This window comes from Echinops telfairi, unplaced genomic scaffold (genome assembly GCF_000313985.2).
Source record: "Echinops telfairi isolate 266 unplaced genomic scaffold, ASM31398v2 ScPeMD7_443;HRSCAF=831, whole genome shotgun sequence".
NCBI lineage: Eukaryota > Metazoa > Chordata > Mammalia > Afrosoricida > Tenrecidae > Echinops > Echinops telfairi.
In genome coordinates this window covers 62,111,964-62,137,879 of record NW_022104341.1, presented here as the reverse complement: position 1 = coordinate 62,137,879, position 25,916 = coordinate 62,111,964, and the positions used below count along the sequence as shown (strand labels likewise).

The window sequence follows — 25,916 nt, the reverse complement described above, 5'->3', positions numbered from 1 at the left end:
AGCCATACCAGGAGGGTAAGGGAAAGGTGGGGAGAGAATGGGGGGAAATGATCACAATAACCTACATATAACCCCTTCCCTGGGGGATGGACTACAGAAAAGTGGCTGAAGGGAGACATCGGTCAGTTTAAGACAGAAAAAATAATAATAATTTATAAATTATCAAGGGTTCATGAGTGAGGGAGGATGGGGGAGGGAGGGAATGAAATGAGGAGCCTGATCCCAAGGGCTCAAGTAGAAAGAAAATGTTTTCAAAATGATGGCAACAAATGTACAAATGTGCTTGACACAATGGATGTATGGAGTATGATAAGAGTTGTATGAGACCCCAATAAAACGATTTGTAAAAAATGTACCCTGTGCACATTTGCACAAAAATACAGTCAATAATAAGAAATGACTAGCACTCCCTGACTTGATTTACTAATAACTGAGAAGAACTGAAAGAGTAGACAATCTAAGAATATTACTGAACATTAAAAATACAAAAGTACAATTTAAAAGGGCTCACTAATTTCACTACCCTATGTGTATGTTAGCCTATCATAAAATATTATTTTGAAACTAATTACATTTGTTTAAAGAATTACTTTAATCTCTTAGAAATCCACTTGAAATCAATTTAATGTGATTTTTCAATGAAGCAAGAAGATAACAGATGTATGAACAAATAAAAGTGTCAGATAATCTATATTGGCAAATGAAAGTTTTTATATTTAATTTTGGAATAGATTTGAGCCCTGATGGCATAGTGGGTTACAAAATGGGTTACTAACCACAATGTCAACAGTTTGAACACACCAGCTGTTCCGAGGGAGAAATACGAGGTTTTCTGCTCCCATAAAGACTGACCTTGGAAACTCACGGGCAGTTCCACTCTGTTTTGTGGGTTGCTAGAGTTGGGAGACTTGATGGCAGTGAGTTTGTTTGTTTGATATATGATACCATATTCAGAGTATGAGATGCTCTGGCATTTCACAGCAATTCAAAAGTGGAATTCAAAACCTAAGGTTACACAGTACAGTATTTTAAACATTTATTTATAAATTGTTAAGATCCAATGCTATTTTTTAGAAGGGCACAAACCCAGCCTGATATTAACTGATCCAAAACCCAATCCAAATTCACTCCATCAAGCTGATACTGACTCACAGCAACTTTATATTAACTGATGCTAACAAAATATTGCCTTAATATTAATACTTAATTTTCAGAGAAAGTACATATTTTATAAATATGAAAGTTGGACCAAAGATGAATTGATGTTTTTGAATTATGATGCTGGCAAATAATATTGAAAGTACCATGGACTGCCAGGAGAACAAACAAATCTGTTTTCAAAGAGGTACAGCCAGAATGCTCCTTAGAATTAAGGATGTTGAGACTGTCTCACATACTTTGGACATGCTATCAGGAGGGACCAGTCCCCAGAAAGGGACATCATGCTTGGAAAAGTAGAAGGGCAATGAAAAAAATTACTGATATCCTTTTCCAAATTATTCCACCACCATTAACATAAACCCAATGCCCCCTTAGCAAAAACTCTTCCTCCTTCACCCATGGTAACCATGAGTCAACTATGATTTCTTTCGGTTTTTTTTTGTAGTTTTCTTGTTATAATATTCACATATCATACATTTTCATAGTCAAATCGCTTTGAAAGAGTTGTATGTACATCATCACAATCAGTTCTAATGTTCCCTCCCCCACCTTGTAAAGATGTCCAGTCTCATCCAAAGGGGCAGTTTTACTCTGTCCTGTAAGGTTACTATGAGTCCCTACGAGTCAGAAATCGATGGTAGAGTTTGGTTCTTAGTCGTTATACAAGGGAGTATGGGGTATCCCCCCAAAACTGGAATTTTTTCAAAGCTATCTATCTAAATTTTTTAAATAAAACAGCCTTGTCACCTTCAAAGTACTCTTCATTACACTTGATACATTTGTCAAATCTGTGATTCTATTCTTGGAAACATTTTTTTAAATTCAACTGTGGATGGCTGACAGCACTCACTTTTTACTTCACTTCTTCTAGGTCGTCAAATTACTGTTCTTTCATATCCCTCTGCATTTGTGGGAACAAAAACAAGTTGCATGGAATGAGGTCAGGTGAGTCAGGTATACGGGGCAAGAGAGGCATGCTGTTTTTTGCCAAAAACTGGCATACAAATGGCTGCATGAGCAGGTGTGTTCATCCATTTGGGAAGTTGCCAGACGTCCAGCACAAGGATCGTTATCAATTGACATTTTACCAGCTTTGAAATGAGAAAACCACTCATACACTTGAGTTTTTCCCATAGCGCTGTCCTTGTAAGCTGTGTTCAACATCACAAGTTTCTGCAGCATTTTTCCTTAGCAGGAAACAAAATTTCAAAGCTGCATGCTGTTCTTTTAAATCAGCCACCACAAAAAGGAGGTCCTAGTGAAACTGCTTTTATGAAAAAATTCACTGTGACCAGAGAGAACCTTCCAAGTTAATGCCACTGAGTGCACTCAGAGCAAGTCGCTCAATGCTCACCTAGCAGGAAAAATGCATACTATGAAAGCTCCACCCAGTTGAGTTCTTTTTTTTTTGGTGGTGGGGGGGGGGCAGGGGTACTCACTCATATTTGCTCTCTCTGTATGTAGACTTAGCTATATTATTTTCTAAGGTTACCCTATGGATAACATTGAGAACAATGGGAATTCCAGAACACTACATTGTGCTTATGCTATCTGCAGGTGGATAAAAACAAAACAAAGTAGAAAAAGGGACTGTTTGGCTTAAAATCAGGGTTGTATCATTTCACATACTTGCTCAAGCTGTACAAGCAAGTAATCTGAGAGACTGGATTGCATGTAAAAGAACGTGGTGGGGACTACAATGATCGATGCATAATTCTTCCCTCCCCTCCCCAGGGGGTCAAACAACAGTAACGTGGGCGAAAGGAGACAGTGGGCAGTGTAAGATACGAAAATAATAATAATTCTTAATTTATCAAGGGGTCATGGGGATAGAAGCGGGGGAGGGAGAGAAAAAAGAGGAGCTGATACCAGGGGCTCAAATAGAATGTAAATATTTAGAATAATGATGGCACCATATGTACAAATATGCTTGATACAATTGATGTATGGAGTGTTATAAGGGCTGTAAGAACCCCCAATAAAATGATCTTTAAAAAAAAATTCACCTACCATGGTGCTTGAAATATAGCCAAACTAACCGAAATCCACTGCCAGGGAAACAATTCCAATGTATAGCAACCCTATGAGTTGCCATCAAGTCCAGTCCAACTCACAATGACCCTGTGGGGCAGGGTGTAAGTGTCCTGTGGGTTTCTGACATTAGCAGCCCAACCAGTAACAACTAAGCCCTGGGGGCTCTTCCTAATAAAACAAGTACCTGTTAGAACACTGGTTCTCAACCTTCCTAATGCTGTGAGCGACCCTTTAATACAGTTCCTCATGTTGTGGTGATCGCCAACAATAAAGTTATTTTCGTTGCTACTTCATAACTGTAATTTTGCTACTGTTATGAATCGTCATGTAAATATCTGATATGCAGGATGTATTTTCATTGTTACAAATTGAACATAATTAAAGCATAGTGATTAATCATAAAACAATATGTCATTATATATTGTGAAATATTTATTTCTAATTACAAATAAATGAAATTTTATCTTGAAGAATGGTGTAGCATGGTTAACAGTCTTCACGCAGGGTACTCCTATGGGGCGTATTGGCATGTGGGCGGACCCGCCTGGGATTGGATAGAGGAGCTGTGTCTCGGTTCCTAAGACCTTCGTAAATATGTGTTTTCCAATGGTCTTAGACGACCCCTGTGAAAGGGTCATTTGACCCCCAAAAGAGGTCGTGACCCCCAGGTTGAGAATCACTGTGTTAGAACAGTTGTCAAAAAGTCCCACTTTAATAGTGTTTTGGTTCCCCACAGTCTAAGTTATATCTGGTGCAGCCATAACATAAATATCACAAATAGATCTGGCTTTACCAAACAGAAATTTAATTTGCCAACTTAGGAAGCAAGAGACCCAAATTTTGCCCCTTCTCTCTGTCAGGGCTAGAGGAAGGGCCTCGTCTCTGCCGCTTGTTTCCTAGTTCACTGGAGCTTTCCGAGTGGCTCCATTACCATCTTCCCAGCCTCTGCTTCTGCTGAGTCTCTTTTTTGTCATCCAAAGGAGACGGACTCAAGATGCACCTCACACTACACATCTTTCATACCACACCAGACAAGGCATTCCCAAACAGGTGATAGCCACATGCGTACATGTCAGGATTTAAGGCTGGGCGGGTTGGGGCTGTGTGTTAAGGAGAGTCCTGCAAAAAGTAATGGAAACATGGAATTAAAAGATAGTGGAATTCTCCCAAAAATTTCTTGAAGTTCCCTTGTACAACATATTTTAGAAGGATACAATTTAATCAATAACATCTACTCTCTGTAACAAGTTTAGTTCAGGAGGTATCAACACTTGTTAGGCAAATGCACAACAGTTTCTGTTGTAGTCTTACTTACACAGGAATTTGTTACCTTATCCTATGGGTTTAGTATGTGTAGGTAGTTAATGTTAGTTGCTCTTAGGCAGATTTCAAGTCAAAGCAAACCCAGGTATTATAAAGAACTGCCCCATAGGATTTTATTTACTGTGGTATCTCTGGGTGGGTTCAAATCACCAACCTGTATGTTAGCAGTTGGGCACAAACTGTTTGGGCTACCTAACTAGATTATTTTTCTCATGCAACTATCAGGAGACATAACTTTTTCTGAATTCTGGGAAAGAAAAAGAGTAATAACTTTTGAGGGCATAAGTGAAATAAGCATTTGATTATCTGTTTAAGACTAAGTGGAAACTGTACTAGCAGGTTCATCCATTGTAGGCAGTTTTCATGGGCACTTTCAGATTAAGAGACTAAGAGAAAGGTCTGGCAATCTGTTTCCAAAATTAGCCAAAGAAAATATAATGGATAAAACAGTCTTATTCATTTGCTTTGGACACCTCAGGAAGGATCCATCAATGGAGGAGGCATCATTTTTGGTGAGAGGGCTAATGAGGGTGAGGTAGAGCCTTGGTGAGATGGGTAAGAGACACAAAGATGGGCTTAAGCAAGCCAGTAATTTTAAGGATGACACGGGGCAGGGAAATGTTTTCTATTGTACTTGAAGAAGCCCTGAGTTGAATTTGATTGATGGCCGATTCCATCTATGTTTAAGAAACTATATTAGCTCTTAGGGCTTTGTCACTTAAATACTCTTTCTAAACTGTAATTTCCTTATCTGTAAAGTAGGGCTAATAATAGCCTCTACCTACAAAACTCAATGTAAAGAAAACCATAATACTCATAAGTAGACCAATAGGTAGTAGCATGATAGAGAAAAGATTCTCTAGGATTTCTTCTTGCATGGATCCACAATCCATGCTCCTGGAACCAACAGTCAAGAGATCAAATAACATATTATATTGGGATTAAGGTGTATCAGACCCAAGCCATGGTATTTTCAATGGCCTGATATGCATGTGAAAACTGGACATTGATTAAGAAAGACTGAAGAAGAATCCATGTATTTGAATTATAGTTCTGACAAAGAATAATCAAAGTACCACCGACTGCCAAAAGAATACAAAGGTCTGTCTTGGAAGAGGGTGCGTTTTGGTGATATAGTGAGTTATACATTGGATTGCTAATGGCAAGATCAGCAGTTCAAATACCACTAGCTGCTCTTTGGGAGAATGATGAGGCATTCTAATCTCAGAATTACAGTCTTAGAAACCCGCAAGAGTAGTTCTACCCTGCCCTATAGGGTTGCTATGGGTCAGAATTGAACTTGATGGCAGTGAGTTTGGTTTGGTTGGTCTGGAAGAAAGATAACCATAATGCTCCTTGGAAGCATAAATGGTAAGACTTCATCTCATGAACTTTGGCTATATTATCAGGAAGACTCTCACTGAAATGGACTGACAGTGGCTGCAACAATGGGCTCAATTATAACAATTGTGCGGATGGTTTGGGACTATGGGTGTTCCTGCTATCCATATGGTCACTGAGTCAGAACCGACTCCATGACACTTAAAAACAACATTGCATTGGACAAATCATCTGGACAAAACCTCTTTGACAGATTGAAGGGCAGGAATATCACTTTGCAGACTAAGGTACACCTGACCCAAGCCACAGTACTTTCAATCACCTCATATGCCTTTGAAAGCTGGGAAGTGAATAAGAATGACCAAAGAATTGACGCATTTAAATTATGATGGTGGCAAAGAATAGTGAAAGTACCATGGACTGCCAGAAGAAAAAACAAACCTGTCTTGGAAAAAGTACAACCAGAATGTTCCTTAGAGGCAAGGATGTTGAGATTTCGCCTCATACTTTGGACATGTTATCAAGAGCGACCAGTTCTGGAAAAGGACATCATACTTGGTAAAGTACAAGGCAGTACAAAGGAGGAAGACCATTTGATAAGATGGAATGACACAGTGGCTGCAACAACAGACTCACCCACAATTATGGGGATGGCACAGGACCAGGCAGTGTTTCATTCTGTTGTACACAGGAATGCCATGAATCAGAACAAGTCTACAGCACTTAACAACCAGCATCTCCAAAAGGTCATTTTTAGAATTCAGTGAGAAAATGAGGGTGAACTGGTAAAACATGTAGATCTTATGATTTCTGGACATTTTTCACTTCCATGTCAATTACAACTCTATACAATTATTTGTCCCAACGTGTTTTGATCAAACGTGAAAACAAAGGAGGAACAAGTTACTGTCGAAGCGTCCAGGCAGGGGAAAGGGATATAAACAGAGGAAAAATTCACGTTAGACACCGTGAGATTGATTTGGTGACGGAAAGAAAGAAGGCAAACGTAGAAAACCGTTTCAGAGGTTTATTTCAGAGCTCCTGGGCGAAGTTCATGGACCCCTAAATCAGGGCCAGAGAAATCACAACGCCTTGGAGCAAAGGGAGAGGAGAGAAAGGGATGGGAGCATCCTGAGCTCCCAGGTGAGGTTCCCGGGCTCCCAGTCGGGACCCCACAAGTCACGCTGTCCAGGTGGCGAGTTTTACGGCCCGGGTCTGGTGGGGGGGTGTAGGTGGGGAATTTTCCACTGCAACTTTGTGGTCTGCAGGTCCGGGGCTAAGCAACAGTGTTCAAAGTTATCTGTAACGGTTAGTCTTCTGCACCTGGGCCTGAAGACCACCAGGGAAGGGGTGGGGGTGGCGTGTGTTTCTGGCCTCCCGGAGCGTCCTTGAAGTGCAGCTCTATCTCTTCGCCCGCTTGCCCCGTTAACTTAACTCCCGCTTCTGCCCAACACTAGACACCTTTCCCCAATTTCAGTACTTTGCAGTACTTTTTAAAAAAGCTTTCATAGAGCAGTAACTGTGTCTCACAACCCATAAAGCTTGTCAAATGCCTTGGCGAATCATCATGAGAGCGGACAAAGGCTAACGGAAGAGGGCGGTGGGAAGACCTAGTGGGTAGAGCCCGGGGAACTGTCCACGAGACAAAAGTTCCCACGCAGAAAGTAAGCGCCAAGCGTGAAGAGTCACCGAGGCACGTCACACCGACTCGGCTGGCTCACAGAGGTCCCAGAAAACAACCGTGCCGGACGAGATACCTACGGCATTTCGAGATTCAGGGGAGCGCGGCTGCCGCCGAGTCCAATAAACCGTACTCCCTCCTTGGGGTGGAGACGCGGCCGCGGGAAACCGCAGCCGGAAACGCGCGGGCTGGCGCGCGCAACGCCGCCTCACACCCGAAGCGGCCCGCCGGAAACATGCCCCGGGCCGCGAAGGGCCCGCGGGGGCTGATGGAGGAAGTCTGCCCGCAGGTGACAGCCAGACCCCGCTGGGCGCAGCACAAGAACCTCATCTTTACGATTCTGGCCACCAGCCTTCTCGGCCGCCGATGGAGGAACACTGGAGACGTCTCTGTACGCTCTCGTTGGACGGACCCTGCCCAGATTTCTAGCCGGACCTTTGGGGCGTGTGCTCTGCATTCTACTTCCGGTAGTGGACCGGTTCCGTTGCCATGGTAATTAGAGCCAGGCCGGAATCGTTCCCCCGGCGGTGAGAGGTGCGAAACGTCGCTGCAGAGACTTGGCTGCGTTTGCTGGTTGGCGAGCTGGAAGTAGGTAGCAAACAGCTCGCTATCTCCATCTCTTCACCCCCCTCCGCCCCTCACTGTTGTGCTTTCTCTTCTCTCACCTGCTCTTTTTACTTCTCACACTAACAACTGGGGTGCGTGTGTGTGTGTGTGTGTACGTACCAAGAGTGTCCATATAAATGCAGTTTTGTGCCCAGAGGAAGACAACAATAGCTACTGCCCGAGATTCGCCGTGAACGTATTTCTGTATAGAGACGATGCCTGGGTGGCTTTCTGTTTGCACTTTGCCATGACTGAAGCCTCGGGCGCTTGAGAACCGTTTATTTTGCTTGCTATTGTGTGACTGGTTATTTATGGAGCCGTTTGCTGCAATGTGCTCTCTAGGCCCCTGTGTGGGTCTCGGGCTGGAGTTTTAAATGAAGGAGGTTTTCAAGCCAGTGGGGCGCAATGATACATTTATTTAAGCTGTAGTTTAGTCTCTTGTTAGAGAAAAAGGAAAGTGTAGAATTTTGGAACCTGGCTGTCGCTGGGTTTCCACGTGAAGGAGTGACTTTATTTTGAACGCGTATACCAGGACGATGCTAAAAGATACTTGGATTTTATCATTGCTTGCTGTCCATTCCTTTGCCATTCTTAGGGGAACGGTGTTTGCACATTTGTGGGATGTGTGCGCTCATATGTGTTTAAAACACTGATGCTTAATTATCGTGATACCAATTTGCAGTAACCAGACTGTGACACCACCTCCCTATGGGGTCCTTCTAAATCTGGTGTAATATGGAAGTGTCAGGCAGGCGGTCTGCGTATTACAAATAGGGTACTTCATCCATGATAAGCGATTATTATCTTTCTTTCCCAAGTGTAAAAGACCTATATAATTCAAGAAGGTGCAAGTGATTTAGGCCTCCTGCCTAAGAATCCAATGAGTCCTGAAGGAGACCCTCCCTGGGTTGTCTTATTGTTGAACTTGAAATTTTCAATTTATTGGGTTGGAATGTAGTTATGTCAAAACTGGGGAAAGTAATGCTGGAAGTGTTAGACCACCAGGCACAATGTAGTTCTAGAAGCCTCCATACAGTTTAATGAAAAAGAAACTTAGTATTTGGAATTTGTTGATGGAATTTATTGTTTTTTGCTCCTTAATACTAGCTGAGTGGTATCTCTGTCACTCAATTTCCTTATCTGTAAAAAGGACACAAATTATTAGACCATTATTAGAAGAGATAAAGATGATAAGCGGAGGTGCTACATAAACTCAACATATTAATAATGAAGCACAGTGAAAATCTATTATTCTATTGCTGTAAATGGAAGTTTTAAATTTTCAGTCATTTAAAAGAAGCTGCTTTATTGAGATGGTATAGTTGCTACCATATAGCTTAGTGGTTCTCAACCTTCCTAATGCCATGACCCTTTAATACAGTTCCTCATGTTGTGGTGACCCCCCAACCATAAAATTATTTTTTTTTTTAATTGGGGCTCATACAATTCATCACAATACATAGATCAATTGTGTAAAGCACATCTATACATTTGTTGCCCTCATCATTCCCAAAATTCGCTAGCCTCTAATTTTCCGTTTTTCCCCCCTCCCCTTCCCTTCCTCCTCCCCTCCATAAAATTATTTTTTAAATCATCTTATTGGGGGCTCATACAGATCTTATCACAATCCATACATACATCAGATGTATAAAGCACATTTGTACATTTGTTACCCTCATCCTTCTCAAAACATTTGCTCTCCAGTTAAGCACCTGGCATCAGCTCATAAAATTATTTTTTAAATTATTTTCATTACTATTTCATAACTGTGATTTTGCTACGGTTATGAATTGGGTGACCCTATGAAAGGGTCTTTCGACCCCCCAAACGGGTCGCGACCCACAAGTTGAGAACCACTGGTCTAGCTAGCTTTGGAGGATGGGTGCCAGCTGCCAATCACATATCAATTTCATTATTATTTCACTCATCTGTAGTTTGTTTGTTGTTGGTAAGTGTCATTGAGTCACTTCTGACTCATAGGGACCCCATGTTCAGCAGAGCAAAACACTGCCGTGTCTTGTGCCATCCTCACTATGGTTCTTGTGTTTAAGCCCATTGTTGCGGCAACTGTGTCAGTCCTTGTTCCTCTTTACCAAGCATGATGTCCTTCTACAAGCACTGGTCTCTCCTGACAACCTATCCAAAGGATGTGAGGTGAAATCTTGCCATCCCTGCCTCTGGGAGCATTCTGGTTGTACTTCTTCCAAGACAGGTGTGTTTATTAGGACTGAATTTAGTTCCTTAGATAGCCAGGCCTGCGCCCTGGTGGCATAGTGGGTTACTTGTCCTGCTAACCAGAAGATCAGCAGTCGCAAGCCACTGTCTGCTCTGAGGGAAAAGATAAGACTTTCTACTCTGGTGTAGAGTTACAGTCTCAAAAACCTGCAGGAGCAGTTCTGCTGTCCCCCCTAGGGTTGCTATGAGTTAGAGTCAACTTGTTGGCAATAAAGCTTTTTTGGGGGGTTGGGTGAATATTGCCAGGCAAGGGACACTGGTAGTGCAGTGGTTAAAGCAACTGCTAACCAAACGGTGGTTCGAACTCACTAACTGCTATTGGAGGAAATTATAACTGACTGCTTCCATTAAGATTGACTGCGTTGGAAACCCAGTGGGGCAGCTGTACTACTCTGTCCAGTTAGGGCTGTGAGTTGGAATCAACTCCAGGGCAATGGGCTTTTTATTCTGTAAGAATAACTTACTTAATCTTCAGAACAATCGTATATGAAGAATCTCTACAATCTGTTATTTTTGGAGATTAATTATATTGGTACTTTGTTTTATGTTACATCTTTGTACTTTTTCCATTTTCACATATATACATATATATATATATGCACATACACGCAAGGGGGCTTCAAAAATGTGTGGAAAAATTGATTTGAAAGGTATTGGAATTTTTCCTGTGAACTTTTTGTAGCTCCCTAAAATAGCAGGGCAGTGCCAAAGAGGAAGCATCCTCTGTGAGATGGATGGACGCTGAGTCCAAATATGACAGCAGTTGTGGGTGTGGCTTAGGATGACCAGTCAGTGTTTCATTCTGTTGTCCATAGGGTCGCTTGCTATGAGTTGAGATTGATTCAACTGCACCCGTATGTGTATATCATTTTACCAGAAATCAACTGATAAGAGTTTATTCTAGTTGACTATATTATGATATTTCCATATATTATATGCACATCTTAATGTTTGATTTTTTTCCCTCCATGTGAAAGAAGAGGTGTCTTTGGCTACATAGGAGGTTATCATTGATTGAAACATTTTAAAATTAAGATTATTTAAAAATTATTTCCTAACAGAATGGCCAGCAGTCCAGGAAGTGATGTTGCTTTCTTCAATCAGAAATCGATGCTTTCAGAGAGTTCTCGAACAAAGAAATTTCCGTTAACTGAAGAGGAGATATTTTACATGAATTGTAGAGCTGCTTACCTAACTGTTTTCAAGAGTAGCTTAGAGAATATTGTTTCTAAAGATCAACTTTATTTAGGTAAGTTTTAAAATTTCTGTATTTTTTCCTTATTTTTTGAAAGTTAATACATCAGGAAGACTTGGATTAGAATTGCTGCATCATTCCATTTTCTTAGTGAAGCTTGAACAATGCAGCTACATTAAACTATTATTCCATTTTAGATAATTACATATTCTAGAAGACTCAAGATAAAACCTTCAATGTGAAAACAGACCAGATCAGTATTTTTAAAGCACCTACCAATTATTTGCTTATGTTTTTCTATTTCTGCTTGGGTAGTTTTAAGTTTATAATAATAAAATTAAAACATATTGATACGAAGTCACTAGTCTTAATTTGACCTAGACTCAGGAAAATGTAAATGATTCATAAAAAAATGGGTTGTTCATGAGGAGCTAATAATAATGAGCAAAAAGAAAAGGACTCACTTCTAAAATTAATAGTAGTGATAGTTGTACAACTCTTTTTAATATGTTTACACTATTGGGCTACATGATAAGTGAATTAAAGGTCACTAAAACTTAAAAAATAGATTGCTCAGGAAAGAATTGGGAGATAAGTGAAAATTTGTGTGGTCCCTATTACTTCTCTCCTTTATCACTTCTCTCAACATTCCTTTGTTTGCAAAGTTCGTAAAACCGCTCTCTTTGGTACTTGGCAAGTGTATTAACTTTGGTCTTTAATCCAAAATCAAACACTTGACTTTAAGTAATTCTAATTCACAGCAACCCTAAAGATATAATCGAACTGCCACATAGAGTTTCCAAGGCTCTAACTCTTTAGAGAAGCATACTGCCACATCTTTTACCCTTCGAGACTAGTGGGTTCAAATTGCTGACTTTTGGGTTTGCAGTTTGAGCACTTTAACCAATGTTCCATCAGGACTCCTTTCACTCATTAGCTTGAAACACGGCCATAGCAACCTCTTTCTCATAGCAGCCCCATTAGAGTGGAACTCTTTTGGGTTTCTGAGACTGTAGATCTTTATGGGAGCAGACAACTTAATCTTTCTCCCCTAGAGTAGCTGGTGGGAAGGTTAGCAGGGTAACACTTAACCCTATATTATCAGCACAATACCAGATAATAGTGACTAGTCCGTTTCATTAAGTCTAATCACTTTATAGTAGAGAAACATATTTTGCCAACTTTAAAATTAGTTTATTTAACTTGGGCATGTTTTTGTAACAATGCCTTGGGTTTGTACTCAACAAGATCTTTATGGGAAGTGAAAATATTAAACTATTTGATGCCTAAGTAAAAGGTATTAAGTGTTGGGCTGCTAACCACTAGCTACTCAGATGGAGAACTATGATGCTGTTTGCTTCCATAAAGATTTACAATCTCAGAAGCCCTATATGGGGTCACTGTGAGTGAGAATCAACTCGATGGCAGTGGTTTTTTAATAGTTTAAGTGCTAATGCACGTGATTAAAGGGATTTTAAATTGTTTGTTTTTACTTTGATTTATATAATTTGATTTATAATTTTATAATTAATAAAATTTAATTTTATGTATTTGTGTTTCATATGCATTAAATGGAACAAATTTATTCAATTAATTTTACTTCTAAGTAATTTGCCATTTCTTAAATGAGTTTAAAGTTTTAAAATTTCACATTCTTTCATCTACCATTTAGTTTGTAATTATACACACACACATACACACAGATACAAAGTATGTCTGAGGGGCCTTCAAAAGTTCTTACAAAAGTTGAATTAAAACATAATAGACTTAGGTGCTGTCTTGTGGTGGTTTTTATAGGATAATTATGAATGTCTGTTGGTCTCGTGTTTTATACTTGTCTGAACATTGTAATGATCTCAAGCCACCTGAAGGAGAGTTTCCTAAAGTGGGCAGTATAGTCCCCTGGGAGGGGCTGAACAGTCTGGGGGCTGTGAATGCAGGTTCCAAAAGTGTTTAATTGCCAGGACGTGTTGAGTAATTTTTTTTTTCCTGAAAAAGCGATTGTAGGCCAAGTAAGTTCAGGAGCCTATGATGTAGATTTTCAAAAAGGAGTCATGTGAACCAGTGACATCTCTTTCTTACTAGTCGGTCTTTCGTCTATGTCCTTCAGCCACTTATGCACATATCACATGCCTACATTTGTATTTCTGACTTTTCTATTTCAAGGTTGAAAGTTCAACACCATTATCAGAACGTGAGAATTACTTCCTGCCTACCCCCACCCCCAATTTATAAATAATACAGGTGTCATAGGCTCATGCCAAAGTCTACAGTAAACCCTGGCAAAAGATCAGTATTTTGGTGTCAAATTTCAAACATCTATAGTTACGTTTTTACTGTCTTCAAAGTCTGTCGTAATTGACTTCAGCTATTTTAAACCTAGAGATTAAAGTCAAGTTCGTAGTTACTACAATGTACCAATTTCTTATATACTGTATAGGAATGTCTACTTAGACTACATGTGTTGGCGAAATTAATTTTATTTTAAGAAAGTGACTCTTCTGTAATTAACAGCATATTTTAAAAAATTATTTCCTTTGATATCAAAGATAGCCATAACACTGTCAGTTGTAGGATTTTTGTGACCTTTGAGTAACAACTTTATTTAGGTCCTATTTGTATTGCTATCCTTCAAAGGCTAAGGGTTGTCCGAGTATGGAATGTTAAACCACGTCTTCCTTTTCCTTGATTCTCTTACTAGAGTAATAAGGGATAGCAAATACTTATCTTGTGCTCGTAGGAAAGCTTGATAATCAGAACATTGGTTTACATCCAAGATAATCTTGTGGTGGGGGAGAAATTGTTATACCGATTTCATTGCTAGAAATTTCCGCAAAGGCTCTCCAGGCGAATAAACAAGTTCACTGCCATCAAGTTGATTCTGACTAGTAGCGACCATACAGGCAGAGTAACACTGCCCCTGTGGATTTCCGAGACTGTTAACTTTTATAGGAGTAGAAAGCCTTGTCTTTTTCCCAAGGAGCAGCTGGTGGTTTCAAACTGCTGACCTGTGGTTAGCAGCCTAATTCATAACCAGCCGCTATACTACCAGGGCTCCTTTCTAGGTGGATAGAAGATTATACTTTCTATAGTTACTACTTCTGTTAGCTCTGAAAGCCACCTCTGGATGATCTTTTGTTCTTGTTTCTGTAAGAGAGTGTAAGTTTTCTAGGAATCTAGCATAATTTGGAGGATAACAAAATGTGTTTTAATCTGCAGACTCTAATACATATGTCATGAGAGAGAGCTTTTACACTTCACTTGTGGACTTATTATTTAGATGATAAAACTTTTTAGGATCCAGGAAGTTTGTGCCTCTTAAAAAATTCCCCCTGTATTATTAGCATGTACACAATGAAGGTAAAAATCTCTGACTGGTTATATCTGTATTTATTACTCTGATCTAGTTTTTTATTTCCTTGTGAATATTTCTATAGTTAAATGGGCTTATATTTGTTAGCCTTTTTCATGTTGACTTGATATAGAGAGCTAGGGAAATCCAACCTCAAATAATTGGCAATATTAAATAAAATATAAGATTTTACAGTGGAAATTGGTAGCACAGTTTGGGATGCCCTCAAAACAAACAAGCAGCCAAAAAACCCATGCCCACTGCCATTGAGTTGATTTATATTCAATATAGGATTTCTGAGATTACAGATCTTTACAGCTGGTGGATTTGAACCACCAGCCTTGCAATTAATATCCCACCATCTAACCAACAGCACCACCAAGGTTCAAGATCAGAGCAGTTTTAATCCTCAAGATTCTGTTAACTCTGGTTTTTAGAAAACATATCATTGGTTCATTTATAATTCAGCCTTGTTTCTCTTTATACATATTATCATTAATATGCAGAGATTTGTTTATTTGTGAATTAACAAATTACTGTTATCCAACTATGTAAAATATTTAAAGTTGTTTAAAACCATTGTTTTTAGTGTGACATGACGTATGCAAATATACATAGCCTTTTCCACATCGTAACTCTTAACCTTTCATAGACAAAAGTATATGGTTTTCAAAGTAAGCTGTAGGATTATTTTTAAGAGTTTTGGCTAAAATGAGGATAATTTGCTCTCTCCACCTCTATAATAGTCTTTTCTCAAAGTATATCGACAGGCCAAGTTTTTAGCTGGGCCTAATTGCAAGTTGCAAATGGATACTTTTTTGTGCATATATTCTTATGTTTGGAACATCATTAATTTTATTGTCTACTACAAAGCAGGGATGAACATTTCAGATATCATGCCCATATTGACACGAATATCCTCACACTAATGATTTCTTCATGGGAACCTTCATTAATAAAGCTACTGAGACAGAAAAAGTAACAATCCAGGCTTTTATTCACAAAATAATTATGTGATTTGTCCGGAACAAAAAAGAACGAAGGAAACCAAAGATTCAGAGATGAAACTGTTCCACAAGACTAATAAACAGTTTACCCACCCTGAGATCAGAAGAACTAGATGGTGCCGGGTTAGCACTACTAACCATTTAAATCAAGACTACATCGTTGGATCCTGATAGAATGGGGAAAAATGTGGAACAGACTCACATTCTTAAATAGTACAGATTTGATGGACTGGTTGAGACTATAGGAATCCCTGACACTACAGCCCTGAGGTAGTCTAAATTCTAAACCAAATTATCCCTTGAGATCACATTTTTGCTAAATACCAGATTAGCTTGTGAAAAAAGCACTCATGAGTAATGATCTTATTTTTATTAAAGAAAAACACTTTATTGTGATTTAAGTGAGTTTATAGAACAGTTAATCAGTTTTATATTCAACAATTAGTACACATTTTCAATTCACACACTTTAACTCCCTCGGTATATCAACGCTTATATCACTTCCTCTTATTTCCCATATTTATTCCTCCTCCTTTTCTAACTTTGTCCTTGAGTAAATCCTGCCCCTTTTATATGAAATGGTTGATTATTCTAGCATGGGGGGGGCGGGGCGTGAGTTTAGTTCCAGAGCTGAAGGGGCACTAAGGGCCATAGTCTTGGGGGTTCTTGCCAGTCTCTGTTCATTCAATAAACCTGATCCTCAGGGTTTTGAGTTCAGTTCCACATTTTCCACCTGCACTCTCCCAGCTACCACTACCAAGTATTCTGAAAAGGATCCGTTAGACGGTCCTGGGTAGAGTAACAAACTTCTTTTAAAAAATAAAAATCAACTCTAGAAGACCAAGTGGTCAGAAATTACTCTAAAGCAAAGATTAGAAGTTACAGCAGGGAAACTAGAGCAGAACACATGGTACAACCAGAATGGAATAAATTAGATTGATGGCACACTGTGAAAACTATATCCAATCACTGAATAATTTGTGTAGAAATTATCAAATGAAAACATGACTTGTTGTGTAAATAAAAATAGGTTAATGTTATTTTTTTCTATTCTTTTCCCTCCAGAATTCTTAAGAGGTAAAACAGATATCAATTATTAAGCCATGTAGGCTGAGAACAAAGGTATCAGACTATAAAGAAATTAATTATCTTAATTTTTACTAAGATTAAGTCAGGAATATTTAGACACATATATTTTTCTTTTTGAAAGTTAGAAATATACCAGTATCACCAAAGGTAATGTATGATATGTGTGCTAAGGTTTAATATATAATAATTAAAGAAAAAAATGGACTTAAATAGCAATCCAAGTGTCACTATAACAAATAATACTTGTTCATTGGGCAGCTCTTCAATATGCAGGAAGAAATCCATCCCAAAAGATTATCAATAAATATTGGACTCCTCAAACTACTAAACTGAATTTTGATGATTTTTGTATAATTTTAAGGAAGGAAAAATCTACTTCAAAAACAGAACTTCTAAAATCATTTAAGAAGTTAGATGTAAATGATGATGGCTCTATTTTACACACTGACCTTTATAAAATTCTAACAAAGGTAAGATCTGGAAACAGTTTTATTTTATACATATTTTATAAAATAACTTGGAATCTAACTTTGGCTACTTATAAAGTCCACATTAAAAATAACTATATTAACATGAATAACTGAGTACAAGGAAGAATAAAATGTTCTAGAATTGAATAGTGGTGATAATTATACAACCCTTCTTGATATGATTGAATTATTGAATTGTATAATGTGGATGAAGTGCTAATAAAACTGTTAAAAAGTAAAAATAATTTTTTTAAAATGTGTTAAGGAATATGATTTTATTGGTAGATGAAACTGAATCACCTATATGTTGATTATGAAGTACTTCTGGATAGAAGGTGCTTGCTACGGGGAAAAGTATAAAATGGCCATTTCCCTGTGTTCCTATGCGTTCTTTCCTGCCCACGACTCTTTGTACTGTATATCAGTGGTGGGTTCCTATGTGGTAAATGAGATTAGAAATCCATTCTGTTTCTTGGTGCAATGTTAGTAAGTATCATAGCATTTATATGTATGTATGCATGTTTATAAATAAACATCTTGAAATTTAGTGAATTGAATTTCAGTGTACTTGCAGAAAACTTTAAAAGGTTTTGCATTTTTATTTTATAGAGCAGTCTCATTCTTGCTTGGTATAATATTCCCTGAGATTTATAATTGGTAAATTTGTAGAAAATTGCAAAATTTTAGAAAAGATGAAAATGTATTTTTGCTAGCCCCATGAATAACAAAATGGCAGTCAATTATTGTGCTTTAAAACTAATCTTGTTTTTTTCAGAGAGGTGAAAAGATGACTCAGGAAGAAGTAAATGCCGTAATAAGTTTGGCTACTGTAAATGCTGATGGCAAGTTTAATTACATAAAGGTACATAACTCCACTGTAAATTTGCATACTGTGTATGGAAAGTCATTTTAAAGGAAAATGCCTTTTTAATATTGAAAATGGCATTCTTATATATTGTACTTGATTGTACTTAAACTAATCTCTCTACACCCACAAGTATAATCTGACATAACTACACTAAAACTAGTATAACATAGTTAAAGCATACATATACCCATTCAGAAAATTCTTAGAAATGTACTTTTTCTGGGGTGGAAAAAATCATAAATATTTAGAACAAGACCTCAAGTCTACACACGTCTTGTAAAAAGTGTAATAAATCACTTCTCCTTTTGTAACATTTTATTTTGACTCAGAGGTGACCTCCTCATTGAATCATGGCTGCATTTCACTAGGTCATTTGAGGGTGGTCAATCTGATTCAAGAAAATAAAATGAGTAACCCAGTCAGTAGGAAATATATTCCATCTATCAGTCTATCCCTGCCTACTAATGTGCATTTGTCTTCTCCTCCTCCCAAATGTATGATTGAATGTTGTACCCACTGGACTACTTTTTTATATTTCTTATAGTTTTGTAAATTATATATGACAACCAATGAGCAGTGCCTCAAGAGGACATTAGAAAAGCTGGAGGTTGACAGTAAACTAAGGCGTCAACAGTTTGGAAGCCACAGTGAAAGCTCCCCTGTAAGGGAGCCATCGCCAGCACCAAAACCATCGCCTAGAACCCTAAGAAAGATGCGTCAGGAACCATTCTCAAATAAAGGTATTTACACTTAGCACTAGGAATTCTTGACCAGGAGTGGAGGGGCATACCCTGGTAGGTTTTCATCTTTTTAATAGTAAATGAGAATTCTTTTGTTTGCTACAGTTTTTTAGACTCTTTTAGCTATAAAGATCTATGAAGTAAAATTTTATTGAGGCATTTAACTTGGCTGTGCTCATTATATTTTATTTAAAACCAAAGTTTCAGGCTGAACCGTGACACACTGAAGTAAGGAATCTTATTATTAGTAGCCCATAATTAGGAAGTATTAAAAAATGATAAATATAGAATTTCATTTCAATAGGGAAAATGAGAAGAACAAAATTAATATATATACCCTTCATACGATACTGTGTTTAGAGTCAGAATTCTTATTGACTGCTTTCATAATATGAGACCAAATAACTGTTGCTTTTTACAGGTGATGCTATGAGTTCTTTACTATCAACAACTAGAAAGTTCAAAACATCTATTTCCTTCACAATTACCATGGGTAATAGTAACCGAAATGCAAAGTTAACCGAGCCAAACTCACTAAAGGTATGGCACTTTAAATTAAGGCAATAGATATGACTTTTTCTAGAAAAAAATTGACATTGATTATTAATACCTATTTAGTGTGTACCAAAAACAGTAGTAAAGTTTGTGAAGTAAGTTTTTGATATTTTTCTGTTGGTTTGTAGCATTTGTACTTAAAAGCCAGTAGTAATACCTGAAAGTAAAAACTAATAATAATATTCCAAGGTTTTCAGTTTGAGAATAAATTTGGGGCATGATAGCTAAATTATATAATTATATTCATTGGCCAGCAAATTTGTTTTGTTTAACAAATACTTGCTATAGGTGTTTCTTAAAAATAAATCATTCATTTAACATCAATTCCTATGAGAGAAAGACAACAAAGTCACTTTGCTAAGGCAATATTTGTAGAGTGTTAATATTGATCTTCTTTCTTTGTTTTCCCTTTCTAGACTCAACCTTTACTAGTTTTCTTTCAACAGAAAATAATAGCTACAGAAATATAAAACATTAACTGGAGACTGCTAGGATACATTAAAAATGTGCACCTAGAGACCTCTGTAAAAGGGGGAAAAATGGTTATGACCACATACTATAACTGCTGTTAGGAAACTGAACTGATTGCCCTCAAGAGCTACATTTTTGTTTCAAATAACAACTCTGTATTTGTTATTGAACTCTGAAGTCCCTTATATCTTTAAATTGCTAGACAGTGACATTTGTTCTATATTAAAATTTTAAAGCATTATCTCCAAGGAATTTTGTTCAGACTGTTTAGGAATCTATATGCCCTAAGCAATTTGGTGTGCATTTCCAACATGTTCATACACAATATTTAGTGTCCCAACAATATTCTCCACCAGTGGAACCTTTTTGTATTTTGCAACTAAATTAAATGCTAATACAATGGACTTATTAATTCCATTCAGTAATTGTGTTTATATGATTCAAAAGAGTAAATAAGCATAATAAATATGCCAGACAGTTAAAGAGAGGTAAATATTAGTGTGGGTTATATTAAGGCTTTTCCTCTGTGTTGTACGCTAGTAAATTAGACCCATACCCATATAATACCTTTAATCTATTTCAAGTCAGGAAATATTTAATCAGATAATATATGTCAGCTGTTTTGCTTAGTGCAAAATGTAGAGCTTGAATTAAAAAATAAAACTCTCCATTTGATTTTACTAAGGTTGCATACCATAGTATTTTATTTCTTTATTCATTTATTAACAAATATTTAAATGACTCCTTGTGCTACACACTATTCTAGGTACTGATGAAGTACTTTATATTTAGTGTGTTTTTGAAAGATTTAAATCATACAACATATTTAAAGCACTTATCATGGTACCAAATACATATCATTTGCTTTAATAAATTACAGTGTGGTTAATATGATTATCAGACTAAGAGACAACTAAAAAGTTTTAATGGGAATGAAACAATGAACAAATAGTTTAAGCAACTATTGTAAGTAGATACAATTATACTACTATATTGTGTATTGTCTATTTTATCATGAAAGCCTCGACTTAGATAATGTATCTGAGAGACAGGTGCAGTTATACAAATCCAAAGTGATAAGAGTTCGGCCTTAGTGAGGAAGGACAAATCTAATAGACAGTGCCAAAATTAGTCTGGAAGGGATGTATCAGAATAGATAAATTAGGTTTTGCATTGACGGCACCAAAGAAAGCACACAGGGTTAATGATAATTGGAAATTAGATAAAGGGTATGAAGAAATGAAATGATTAAAAGCAGATGACATTCTGCCAGTTTTTAAAATTTCTATAACTTTGATGAAAGTTCACATATTTTAGAAATATTTTATAGCCCTGCATCTCTTACCTAACTTTTTACGTATTATTACTGACTTTGATATTGGCCACTGTTGCTTATCATCTCGTATTTCATAGATGAACTACAATGAATTTTTCAAAACCTGTAACTTTTTTGTTATTGACCAGGATTTAGTTCTTTGTTTACGTTTTAGTTTGAAGTCAAATTGTTGTAAATTTAATAAAATGTACCATTTTTAACAACCCTCAGAATTACTTATTTATGAATATTGTTATTGTATAATTTATTTGAGATTAACAATAAATTACTAAAAGGATTTCCAAGTTAATGTACCTCAAATACTTTAAGTTAATTTTAAATATGCTTGGGTACCTCAATTTTGTGTGGAATAGAGAAGTACGGAATTGGGGCAAAGAAGAAGAGGCTTTTCAGAAAATAGAAAATTATTTTAAGGGGAAAAGATAAGTCAGATTTTAAACTGCCAGTCAACACACTGGATAAAGGAACTGAATTACAGGGGCTATACAAATATTATCTTCTAAAGGATTTATAGAAAATAGGCATTACATATTTTTAATATCTTTAATTCTATGCCTTTGCTTATATTCTTTTTTTTTTTTTGCTTATATTCTATATTGTGCAGGGCAAGTCAGAAATTTTCTTGTAAAAGAACAGCTTCAACTTTCTTGCTAAATCCAGACATGGCTAGAATTAGAGGAACCTCCAAAACCATGAGTGTAAGCTTTAGAGATGTAATACTGCTTTCATCCAGATTTCTACTTAGAATAGACCTACGTGCCTGGTTTACACGTATATGTTATATAATATCTGTGTTGTATCTAGACATCTCTAAACATATACACATTTCAAACACCGAAGAGTAGTAAGTTTCCATTAATTTTTGGGAAGGCTTCAAATAAAAATTTTGTTCCAAAAGTTTCTCACATTTTCAAAATATTGATCAATTCATCTGTCAATTAAATTGCATTATATATATATATTTTTGTATTTCTTTTCTTTTTTTTTTTTTAAACATTTTATTAGGGGCTCATACAACTGTTATCCCAATCCATACACACATCAATTGTGTAAAGCGCATTTGTACATCATTTCTCAAAACATTTTCTCTCCATTTAAACCCCCGACATTAGGTCCTCATTTTTCCCCTCCCTCCCCACTCCCCCCTCCCGCATGAGCCCTTGATAGTTTATAAATGGGTATTTTGTCATATCTTGCCCTGTCCGACTTCTCCCTTCATCCACTTTTCGTTGTCTGTCCCTCAGGGAGGAGGTCACACACAGTTCCATGTAATCGGTTCCCTCTTCCCTACCCATTCTCCCTTTACCCTCCCTGTTTTGCCACTCACACCACTGGTCCTATAGGGCTCATCCATCCTGGATTCCCTGTATTTTCAGTTCCTATCTGTACCAGTGTACCTCCTCTGGTCTAGCCAGTCTAAATTGCATTATATTTTTATAGGTACTCTATTTAACCTTTTGTTTTTAAGTATGTATGGTTTATAATTCTATAATAAAAAGAGTCAATAATTGTGTCATTACTTCCTTACCTAAGCAGCATGCAGAAAAACAAGTAGTTTTATATAATTGTGGGATGTAAGATATCTTTATTTTAAAAGTGACAATAGTGATGATGATTATTATGTATAGGCTTCTCCTTTGACTAAGTATGGCATTTACATTCTAGTAATTTTGCCTCATTTTAAATTTTATTAGTAATACAGACCTCATATGTCAAACCAAATCACATTCATTGTAGCATACTAAGAGGTATAGCACAGATGTATAGTAAAGATGTAACTTTACTAATATATTTAGTAATAAATATTTACCTTATTATCTTATTATAATTGTGCTTTTCAGCATTTCCTTGTGTACTATGAGTGAATGTAAATTTTACATGTGAAAAATAAATGAATTAACAGTTCAGTTTGGGCTTAAAAGTATTGTCCTGAATTAGAATATAGCACCACCTTATGTACTATACAAGCATTACAGTTTTACTATTTAGTGTCTGCTTTATATTGTCAACAATTATATCATACAAGGACTTAGTCTGTCATTCTAAGAATTGAATTTTAAAAACTACCTTATTTCATTTTGCTCATAAAACACTATTGACTTAATCTTTTCAAATCAATTTATTTGAAGGAGCCTACTAAGTTGTCAGTACTTTTTTCCTTTATTTCATAATATTATAGTCTATATCCTAGAGAAATTGAAAGTCTATTTGTTTTAAAAGGAATTCTAGGTTAAATAAGCATTTTCTATTTGATAGCTTTGGCAAATAAGCTATAAATTCTAGTATTTAGTATTGAAAGTTTCGTTGATATAAATAATGTGTTTTTTTCTATTTTTAAAATTATTTTATAATTTTTTGTTGTTTTTAAATGTCATGGCATCGGCTTTATTTTTTTTCCCCAAACCATTTTATTAGGAGCTAATCCAGATATCATACCATTCCATAGTTCAATCATACCAAGCAGTATTGTACGATTACTGTCAAAATTTCTATTTTTAAATAGTCGTTGTTCTATTGGTTGTTTTTAAATAGTTGTTCTACTTCCAAGCCTTATTGACCCATATGTAATATTATAGATTGCAGGTTAGCTATGTTTCAAAAGAAACTTATAGTTCCTTCAACATTAATGTCTAGAATGGAACCTTAGGAAAAATGTAGAATAAAAATGTTGTTTAATTCCCCAACTAAATTTAATAAAGAAGTCTCCTGTCTGTTCATGGCACAGCCCTTAAAAATAGTCTTCTTACATGCAGATTCTTTTTTAAAAATGATTCCTCTAAAGGCTGTGACAGATATTTAAGTGTAAAAAAAGAGCCAAACTTAGAACACTTATCCTTGAATATACTGGAAAATAAGGAGATCCAGGTTCTAGATCTAGTTCTGTAATCAATAAAAAATGCATATGAGCAAATCACTTGTTAATTTTTTAAGTTTCCTCGTTAGCTGCTCACCATAAGGTCAGCAGTTGGAAACCACCAGCCGCACCTCAGGGAGACAAAGGAGGCTCTGTACTCCCGTGAACAGTAGCAGTTCCAGGAGCCCCCAGGGCCCTTCTCTCCGGTCCTGTAGGGTTGGTGCGTGTCAATGGCAGTGAGTGAATTTTCGTCAGTCACCAGTGACGTGTTTTTAGATTTCTTTTCTATCCTTGATATTTTGAAATTCTAAGCTATCCTTCTTTATCCATCCTAGATGGGACAAAAATATTCCTAAATTTATTAGATGAAATTTCATCTTACAATGTTATAATCTGAATTAATTGAAAGGAAGGCATGTTAAGTGTTTTTCATTTGTGTTCAAGCTATCTCAAAAAGTCACTTGTCTAAGTGCTGCTTACGTTTAGCTTCCTTTTGGCAGTCATGGTGGTCCAAGTTCATGCTGATTATGTAAGAGCAATGGGCTCTGAGATAATGCCAGCATTCATCGCTAGGCCATAGATGTTTCCAAGTAAGAGATTAACAGGGAAACTATATAAAATTCAGTATACTGTACTTTTACTCAGCATTAATAGTCATGACACAATCCCAAGTTTGAACCTTATTGTGCTATAAAGTTTAATAATTTTTTAAAAATTTGGTTCCTTAAGTTTTATTTTAGAAACACAATCTATTTTTTTTATTAAATCATTTTATTGGGGGCTTGTACAACTTGTCACAATCCACACATACATTCATTGTGTCAATCACATTTGTACATTTGTTTCCCTCATTTTCCCCAAAACATTTGCTTTGTCCTTCAGCCCCTAGTATCTACTCCTCATTTTTCCCCTTCCTCCCCCTTCTCCCCTCCCCTCTTCCCCATGAACCCGCGATAGTTTATAAATTATTATTATTTTATCATATCTTACACTGTCCGATGTCTCCCCTCACCCAATTCTCCGCTGTCTGTCCCCCAAGGAGGAGGCCTTATGTAGATCCTTGTAATCTGTTCCACCTTTCTCCCCCACCCTCCCTCCACCCTCCTGGCATCGCCATTCTCACCACTGGTCCTAAGGAGTTCATCTGTCCTGGATTCCCTGTGTTTCCAGTTCCTATCTGTACCAGTGTACATGCTCTAGTCTAACCAGATTTGTAAGGTAGAATTGGGATCATGATAGTGGGGGGAAGGAAGCATTTAAGAACTAGAGGAACGTTGAATGGCTCATCCTTGCTACACTGCACCCTGACAGGCCCATCCACCCCCCGTGACTCCTCTGTAAGGGGATGTCCAGTTGCCCACAGATGAGCTTTGGGTTCCCATTCTGCACTCCTCCTCATTCACAATGATATGCTTTTTTGTTTTTTGATGACAGATACCTGATCCCCTCAACATAAAAGCATTAATCTAAAAGCCTTAAACATTTAGAACTAATATTTCTATAAATTTCTTGTAAATCCTATGAACCTATGTACTGTTACCTCATAAAATGCCTCTTTACCCTATACTGCCTTATTAAAAATGTTACTAAAATATGTA

At 37.0% G+C, this 25,916-nt stretch overlaps 2 protein-coding genes across 5 annotated transcripts in view; one reads left to right on the top strand and one right to left on the bottom strand.

The window, feature by feature from the left end:
- The window catches only part of LOC101640242 (integrin subunit beta 3 binding protein), a 67,051-nt gene extending 59,349 nt beyond the window's left edge, over positions 1 to 7,702 (bottom strand). For both annotated transcript variants that reach the window (XR_006680244.1, XM_045292166.1), the window contains exon 1: positions 7,621 to 7,702. Coding sequence is in view for 1 of the 2 variants with exons in the window: in XM_045292166.1 (XP_045148101.1) it covers positions 7,621 to 7,625 (5 nt within the window). In the remaining variant the exon portion in view is untranslated. The remainder of the gene's footprint in view (positions 1 to 7,620) is intronic.
- A 380-nt stretch (positions 7,703 to 8,082) lies between these two features.
- Positions 8,083 to 25,916, top strand: part of EFCAB7 (EF-hand calcium binding domain 7) — a 52,437-nt gene continuing 34,603 nt past the window's right edge. For 2 of the 3 annotated variants that reach the window (XM_004699373.2, XM_045291945.1), the window contains exons 1-6: positions 8,088 to 8,132; positions 11,443 to 11,630; positions 17,283 to 17,494; positions 18,270 to 18,356; positions 18,907 to 19,102; positions 19,524 to 19,642. In XM_004699373.2, coding sequence (XP_004699430.1) covers positions 11,444 to 11,630; positions 17,283 to 17,494; positions 18,270 to 18,356; positions 18,907 to 19,102; positions 19,524 to 19,642 — 801 coding nt within the window. In that variant the 5' untranslated portion in view covers positions 8,088 to 8,132; position 11,443. Of the gene's footprint in view, positions 8,133 to 11,442; positions 11,631 to 17,282; positions 17,495 to 18,269; positions 18,357 to 18,906; positions 19,103 to 19,523; positions 19,643 to 25,916 lie in introns of all 3 variants that reach the window. The other variant, XM_045291946.1, reaches the window with a different exon arrangement.